At 44.8% G+C, this 8,200-nt stretch overlaps 3 protein-coding genes across 3 annotated transcripts; all 3 read left to right on the top strand.

The window, feature by feature from the left end:
* Positions 1-4,373: 4,373 nt before the first annotated feature.
* LOC132452537 (histone H2B 1/2-like) lies at positions 4,374-5,589 on the top strand. Its single transcript, XM_060045214.1, has one exon. It carries the CDS (start codon positions 4,400-4,402, stop codon positions 4,775-4,777), a length of 378 nt encoding a protein of 125 aa, XP_059901197.1. The 5' UTR covers positions 4,374-4,399; the 3' UTR covers positions 4,778-5,589.
* Positions 5,590-6,158: 569 nt separating this feature from the next.
* On the top strand, positions 6,159-6,581 carry LOC132452532 (histone H2B 1/2-like). Its single transcript, XM_060045202.1, has one exon. The coding sequence runs from the start codon at positions 6,172-6,174 to the stop codon at positions 6,547-6,549; it is 378 nt and encodes a 125-aa protein (XP_059901185.1). The 5' UTR covers positions 6,159-6,171; the 3' UTR covers positions 6,550-6,581.
* Positions 6,582-7,656: 1,075 nt separating this feature from the next.
* Positions 7,657-8,149, top strand: LOC132474090 (histone H3). The gene has a single exon (XM_060074525.1). The coding sequence runs from the start codon at positions 7,691-7,693 to the stop codon at positions 8,099-8,101; it is 411 nt and encodes a 136-aa protein (XP_059930508.1). The 5' UTR covers positions 7,657-7,690; the 3' UTR covers positions 8,102-8,149.
* Positions 8,150-8,200: the final 51 nt, after the last annotated feature.

Genomic DNA, 8,200 nt, shown 5'->3' with positions numbered 1-8,200 from the left:
ATTCCCCGTGTACAACAAAGATAGCTTGGATAAGATGCAAGTACCACTGAAATCGAAGTGGCTAGGGCTCCAGACGGATCTGTGAGGCGAAACAGAACGGGAACGTCACATGATCTGGATCGTCTCCATGCTGAAATATAAGGACCTCAATCCTATGTGAAGCGAGTGGAAGAATACATCCACGCTACGTATGCGCATTCAAGTCCTTTCCTCGTTCAAACAATACAAGCATTTCTATTTTGGGTTGTGTTAGAAATAGGAACCAAAACTTGTGCTCCGGGTGCTTTGGGCCTCATTCATTCATGGAGCTTCCTCGTGGGGTTGTAATCAAAGCTTCCAGAATGCTGTCGGCATGCTGTCGGCAACAACTGACACACCACTGCATCTTATCCTATTTTATTTCTATCGCTTTTGTTTTTTTGTAAAAGACCAATAACAATAAAGATCCATGTAGATGGTGTGTTCCAATGCTCTGTGTCTGTGAACTTTATTGAATGAACTGTTGATTACATTACATATGTATGAGGTATGACATCTTAGGTATGACAGCTTGACTTTACAGAAGCCCATGTCATGAAAGAATAGATGCGTTTTTGCAACGAGTCCGTCTTCATGGAGAAATTCTTGAAACACTGCCAAGGAAAAACGGAGGGGAAAAGATTGTTTCTGCCCTTGTGGACGGGGCCTCAGTGTCTTGGAAAAAATGACCCATGTCACAAATGATCATTGGATTATTTCAATGGAACCTGAGGCCTGCAGTGAGGAAACACGCTGGAGCTGCACCTGTTGTGGATACAAACCCACGCTCTCAACGCTTTAACAGAAAACGAGAGGTCGAGAAGGACAAGGCCTGGAAGATTAAAGGCACCCAGTGCAACTTTATGTAAACATTCAATGAAAAATAAACATTCAATTTCTAGTCTTTTTTACACGTAGTAAGTTTCAATAACTCCATACCATTACATATCGACATTCAAGGAGCAAAGATGAGACGTCGTTGTGTGGTGAGAACTGATAGAAAATCGTAAACAACAACAATCGCCGGTGGGGAGAAGCCATTTTTCCATTGACTGGAAGCCTGCTTTATTTATTGTAGGTTACAAAAAATAAAGAAAATGGCGGCATTGTTGTTGTTATCGATTTTGTATCAGTTCTCACCACACAACGACGTCTTATCTTAGCTGCTTAAATGTCGGTATGTAATGGTATGGAGTTATTGAAACTTATTACGTGTAAAAAAGACTAGAAATTGAATGTTTATTTTTAAGCCTCGAAAGTTGCACTGGGTGCCTTTAAGGCTTTATTATGACTTTCACAGAAGTAACAACACAACCCGAGTTGGTTTGCAAAGAACTCCTGATCCGGCTTCAAGTTATATACCTTAATTGTGTGGCTTCCCCCTACATGCAGTACAACGCTCTATACTACGGGCAACCCAGCTGGCAGTGTCTGACTAACCAGAGTATGAGTATTGACCAGTTAACCACCAGTTAGCATTAGTGTAAAAGTACCATGAGACTGGGAGACCTGTCTCATTCCATCACAAAGGGAGACCGCAGGGGGGGGGTTCACCATTTGACAGGGAAATGGTGTGAATGAGTGACACGTGTGAATGCCCCTCAGGATGTAGGCATTTGTGGACCTGTCCTTCAAATGGGCCAGATAATATTTTAATAATACAGACTAGAGTTTAATGTTTAGCTTGAATTGTAACAATGCTTACCTTATATACTTATACTGCTACAGTGGCCATCGTCACCCTCGGGCCAGCTCTGATCTAGACATGAGGTAAGGGGCTCATGGCAGAGGGGTATCTGGAGGTGTAATAAACGACACATGGAATTCCCTTTAAACAGGGCCCTTTGTTAACTCGGCCTTTATCAACACCGGTTTCCCGATGGCAAGATGTGTCTCATAGTTAATTTAAAGTAATTTCCTCACATACACACAACGATTCTCTACCACCTGGGTTTTCAAAGCCTTTCCCTGTGAGACTATAAAGAGGTTCTATGTCGTATAGGCTTTGCCTTTTAAGGCTATCGCTATTGGGTTATCCCTAAGGCGTGAGCCGTAGCACTGAAAAAATGTTAATCCCCGCCCACCAACAGCGTGGGCCTCAATCACGTCTGCGGGCCTCAATCAGGCGCCGGGTTGTGATCCCATCTCCTGCCCTTTGCCACGTGTGCTCTCTTTCCTCCAGACACTGATGGAAAGAGGGCTGGCTTTTAGCACGGTTAAAACGTACGCGGCTGCTGTTTCATAATGCCACGAAGGCTTCGGGGATAAAACTGTTTTTAGTCACCCCTTAATGAAGCGCTTCCTAAAAGGTGTGAGGAGAGAGACCCGTGACGCGCTCTCTCACGCCACAATGGGATTTAACACTGGTGCTGCGCGCACTGGTTTAAAGCCCCATTTGAGCCTCTTGACCGGGTGCCCCTCAAGTTTGTGTCAGCCAAGACAGCTTTGCTGCTGGCCCTGACGTCAGCTAAGAGAGTGAGCGACCTGTCTGCACTCTCTGTAGCCCCTTCTTGTCTTAGAATACAAGGAGTCGGCATTTCGTGATATTACGCCCGAACCCGGCTTTTACACCAAAGAGTATTACTAGCTCGTTCAGATCTAGAGCAATAACACTCAATGGTTTCTCTCTCCCTCCTCATCAACAGCCCATCTCTTGTGCCCCGTACGCACGCTTGCCTGTTATGTGAAGCGCACGGAGGCTCTGCGCAAATCCCAACAGTTATCTGTGCATTACAGAGAACATTCCCAGGGCCTCCCCCTGACGATACAACGGCTGTCGCATTGGCTGTGTGATGCTATCACACAGGCTTATGTGTCAGCGGGGGCAAAGCCGCCTGAGACTATCAGAGCTCACTCGACCAGAGGAATGTCGTCCTCTGTCGAGGGCAAAGAGGGATGCCTAGGGAGGATGTCTGCACAGCAGCCTCCTGGGCTTCCCGCATGCTCTTTTATTAGGTTTTACCTAAGAGACATGTCGCGCCTCTCTATGACGCACTCAGTTCTAGGTGCTTTGTCAGAGTGAGTGTGATTGTGTGACTATTCCCCTCGTGTATTTAGAAAGTGTGAAGTAGAGTCAAATATTCAAGCTGAGAGCTCTCGTGTCTTATCAGACACATTGGAGCTGCTCGCTGATGACGTGCCGTTAGACGCATGACGTATGTTATGCTACGTCTGACGCATGACACTAGCGCGTGTGTAGCAGTGTTTCTGGTGCTGATCGGGACCAATGAGGCATAGACTATATCGTGCTTCGCCCTTTTTACCCAATAGCGATAGCCTTAAAAGGCGAAGCCTATACGACATAGAACAATAGTTACGTATTGTAACTCTAGATTCTATGAGTATAGGCGCAGCCTTTTAAGTGTTGGCCTCATCGTCCTGTAAATAGCTGAAGAAAAGCTGTTTATAGGGAGCAGAACGTCCGCCGGCGCCCGACTATATCTGTGAGGCCCACGCTGCTGGTGGGCGGGGAACTGTTACAAAAGGTCTGTGCTTTTCTGACAATAAACAGGCAGACTGTTCAAAAATATACAATGTGTTCGATTGATAGATAAATAGATAGATTTATCCCCCACCAGATTCAATTTATGATCTCAGGAAATCACATCTACGATATTCAAAATCCAAAATCCTTTATATACTTCAAATACCCCTGTGGCTTCCTTGGGGCTGAGCCCACCCAAAAGTCAGAACATAGAATCGCCCCTGGCGGGGTTTACACATTTTTCAGTGCTACGCTCACGCCTAGGGATAACCCAATAGCGATACCCTTAAAAGGCTGCGCTTATACTCATAGAAACTAGAGTTACAATACGTAACTATCGATTTGATCGTTGAATTAAAAAAAGCCCGCGCGCGGTTAATTTGTTCCTCCGTCAACTGTGACGTCATCGAGACGGAACAGCGCTGGCAAGAATCATTGAAGTAATACATAAATGGTTTAACTGATGCGTCTTTTTGAAGGATGGGATCAATGTAAATTGTTAATGGGAGATGTCATACGTATGTGCTGTATATATACTCATGATTTGAGTGGCTTCCATACATAGTAATGAAGCTACTATGGGATCTATTGGATCGGACTATTGAACCGTAGGAAGGTACCTCCTGAATCGGCTTATTACGAGTTGTATATTAAAAGATAGATAAAATATAACATATACAAATATATATAAAGCTTTTAACGTACGATACGGAATGTTCTCTCTCTCCTCGGATACTCTACTCCGCTTTAATGCTACAACGATATGTATCTTAACCAATAGCAGATACTCAGGAGTCGTGTATTCTCGCCAATCGCACACATGGACTGCCCCTTGTTGATTTGCATGCTCCTCCTATAAAAATGGCTGTCGAGCGCTGGTGAGCATCATCAGACATCATGCCTGCTGACGTTGCCAAACCCGCTCCCAAGAAGGGCTCAAAGAAAGCCGTTTCTAAGACCGCAGTCAAGGGCGGCAAGAAGCGCCGTAAGACCAGGAAGGAGAGCTATGCCATCTACGTGTACAAGGTGCTGAAGCAGGTCCACCCCGACACCGGTATCTCCTCCAAGGCGATGGGAATCATGAACTCCTTCGTCAACGACATCTTTGAGCGCATCGCCGGTGAGGCCTCTCGTCTGGCTCACTACAACAAGCGCTCCACCATCACCTCCAGGGAGATCCAGACCGCCGTCCGCCTGCTGCTCCCCGGTGAGCTGGCCAAGCACGCCGTGTCTGAGGGCACCAAGGCTGTGACCAAGTACACCAGCTCCAAGTAGACCACTTGATATCAAACAAACGGTCCTTTTCAGGACCACTTAAATACGTCTAAAAGAGCTATACCAACTATGCAGACGCTGTCCATATTTCAAGCAGTATTTTAGGGGTACGGAATGCATTTAAACCAAGCTTAGAAACGACGGGCTTTGGACAGGACTTATCTGAAACTGAACACAAACGCTCACGGTACAGTTAGAATGCTAGGAAATAAAAAGCCTTGTTGAGGATTTTTTTTGTGAGGGGTACCGGTAATTCAGCGGCGTTAAGCTCACTCCCCACACACAATCTGTTATGACATTTGACTCCCGTCAAATGTCGTACTCTTCTTTGTAAAAGCTTACATGTGTATATGGTAGGCTATGAGATATCAATTAAATAGAACCTGAAGAACCCAACGAATCTCTGCTCCTTGGGGTTGGAAAGTCTTTCCCCGCTCCTTATTTTTCTAATAAATAAAAAGACCATCCGTCTTTTGAAATAAATGCATTTGAAGTGTTTGAATCTGATACTCACTTTGAGTTTGTCTTATTTGATTATGTTTATTGTTTTCATGGGGCTGCCAAGTTGGGTTGTTATCGAAGTCTCCATAATGCTGCCCGCATGCTGTCAGCAACACCTGGCGAGCCAGTACATCTTCTATTTCATGTCTTTATCTTTTTTGTAAAAGACCAATAATACTAAAGATCCATGTAAACGGTGTGTTTCAATAATTATTGCCTATGAACTTTATTTAATGAACTGTTGATTACATTACATGTATAGGGTAGTCTGATTTGATTCTGATGACTGATGATAAATAGACTGATGACTATCCGTGGGGAGAATGTACAAACTTACTCCACTCGATCGATTTGATCCACCCAATGATGCGCACATTGCACAGCAAAACATGCTGGAAACTCAAGAACAGGGAGAGAAAACAGCTGAATAACTGCTTGATATGATATTCATGTTTCTGAGTTTATTCGACCAAATGTTTTTCCGTTATAAAGCCCACTGTATGTGTGTGTGCATATATATAGGCGCTTAACTGTGACCAAAAATATTTCAATTTAACAGACTCAATAATTCATTAATTAATTCAAAGCAGACCGGGTTTTTAGCTAAGGTAACGTCAAATATGCGAACAATGCAGAAAACTCTTGATGTTTTTATTATTAAAGCAAACATGACCGTAATGAGCAACTATGAATGCGTATAAACCACCAATAACTCACACAAAAGAGTAGGCCTATACAATCGCTGAATTAAAAAACGCCCGCGCGCGGTTAAAGAATCTTTGCCTAAAGGGTCCTGTATTCTAGCCAATCGCAGAGATGCCACTGCCCTTGTTGATTTGCATGCGCCTCCTATAAAAATGGCTGTCGAGCGCTGGTGAGCATCCTCAGTCATCATGCCTGCTGACGTTGCCAAACCCGCTCCCAAGAAGGGCTCCAAGAAAGCCGTTTCTAAGACCGCAGTCAAGGGCGGCAAGAAGCGCCGTAAGACCAGGAAGGAGAGCTATGCTATCTACGTGTACAAAGTGCTGAAGCAGGTCCACCCCGACACCGGTATCTCCTCCAAGGCGATGGGGATCATGAACTCCTTCGTCAACGACATCTTTGAGCGCATCGCCGGTGAGGCCTCTCGTCTGGCTCACTACAACAAGCGCTCCACCATCACCTCCAGGGAGATCCAGACCGCCGTCCGCCTGCTGCTCCCCGGTGAGCTGGCCAAGCACGCCGTGTCTGAGGGCACCAAGGCTGTGACCAAGTACACCAGCTCCAAGTAGACTACTTCATCTCAAACCAACGGTCCTTTTCAGGACCACCCAACTGCACTACAAGAGCGTGTCCTTATTTGCATCGAACATTTTATTTTCGAGCTATATGCTCGTTAAAGCAAGATTTAAGTCATGAATGTGACTACCCCTCTAAAAAGTATAAATTCTAAACTGAACTCAGAAAACACGACTGCATGCCGACGAATAGATGTGCAGTCTAGCCGTGATATATTTCTAGATTACCTCTTAGACTGCCTATTAAATTTCCGCTTTTACTGCACCGCTTGCATAATTCATGAGGCTCGACAGATCGATTGGAAAATGTAAGCATTTAGGTTATTTTAATAGCTTATCATACACCTTCCAGATATTAAAATCCTTGTTAGGCCCTTACATCTGGTGGAAAGGAAAAGAGAATAAGTATTGTGTCGTTTCCTTGACCTGTTTCCAATTGGCTCTATCGTAGCCTATTTATAATCAAGTGCTGCAATGATTTTTGTTGATACTGATACTCTATGTAGTAAACACTGTTCCGTCACAAATGGGAGGAAATATTGAGGATAATTGACATCACAAATCAATATTGACCATCCATCTCGTTATTATTTAGTTTGTTGTCTTGAGACCTATTCTCCAAACTGCCTAAACGTGTTATATATTTGTTATATATATATATATATATATATATATATATATATATATATATATATATATATATATATATGATAGTATGGTATGACTAAAGATGCCAACTGAATGTAGATTTAAACATTCCATGCTGTGTTGGTTAACTCACTGGATTCAGTTAATAGTAGCCTATGAGTGCGAGAGGCCTTGCATGCTGATATTCTTCTTCTTGACACGTAGGCCTACTTACTTATTGTAAGTCGCTTTGGATACAAGTTACTGTGAAATGCCCTTAATAAAAATGTACTATTCTGGCTGCACACAGGAAATAGTAAACACTTGATCGCTCCAGCTGAAAAGGAAAGAAAGGGGCGGGCACCATTGCGAGAGCGGGACTTCAGCCCTATGTGCCGCCAATCACAGCGTCTTTACAAGGACCAATCACTGTTTAGCGGTTATGGCCTGATATAAAGTCGGGTAGACTTCACACGGATAGTATTCTGATTTGAAAATCTCAGTTGAAATGGCCAGAACGAAGCAGACCGCGCGTAAATCTACCGGTGGCAAAGCGCCCAGGAAGCAGCTCGCCACCAAGGCTGCCCGCAAGAGCGCCCCGGCCACCGGTGGCGTGAAGAAGCCCCATCGTTACAGGCCCGGTACAGTTGCGCTGAGAGAGATCCGTCGTTATCAGAAATCCACCGAGCTGCTGATCCGCAAGCTGCCCTTCCAGCGCCTGGTGAGGGAGATCGCCCAGGACTTCAAGACCGACCTCCGCTTCCAGAGCTCCGCTGTCATGGCTCTTCAGGAGGCCAGCGAGGCTTACCTGGTCGGTCTGTTCGAGGACACCAACTTGTGCGCCATCCACGCCAAGAGGGTCACAATCATGCCCAAGGACATCCAACTCGCCCGCCGTATCCGCGGAGAGCGCGCATAATTTGGTCAACGTCAAAGAAAAAAAAGGCTCTTTTAAGAGCCACACACATGCTTAAAAGAACTTGACCTAATCCTCGCGCGCATGTCATTAACTTAAGTA

Source organism: Gadus macrocephalus, chromosome 2, assembly GCF_031168955.1.
Source record: "Gadus macrocephalus chromosome 2, ASM3116895v1".
Taxonomy (NCBI): domain Eukaryota; kingdom Metazoa; phylum Chordata; class Actinopteri; order Gadiformes; family Gadidae; genus Gadus; species Gadus macrocephalus.
Note: the sequence above shows the minus strand (reverse complement) of the source record. Positions and strands in the feature narration are given on the sequence as shown.

Excerpts from the sequence above, each read along its gene's own strand:
- LOC132452537 (XM_060045214.1), top strand. The coding sequence starts at position 4,400 with ATGCCTGCTGACGTTGCCAAACCCGCTCCCAAGAAGGGCTCAAAGAAA.
- LOC132452532 (XM_060045202.1), top strand. The coding sequence starts at position 6,172 with ATGCCTGCTGACGTTGCCAAACCCGCTCCCAAGAAGGGCTCCAAGAAA.
- LOC132474090 (XM_060074525.1), top strand. The coding sequence starts at position 7,691 with ATGGCCAGAACGAAGCAGACCGCGCGTAAATCTACCGGTGGCAAAGCG.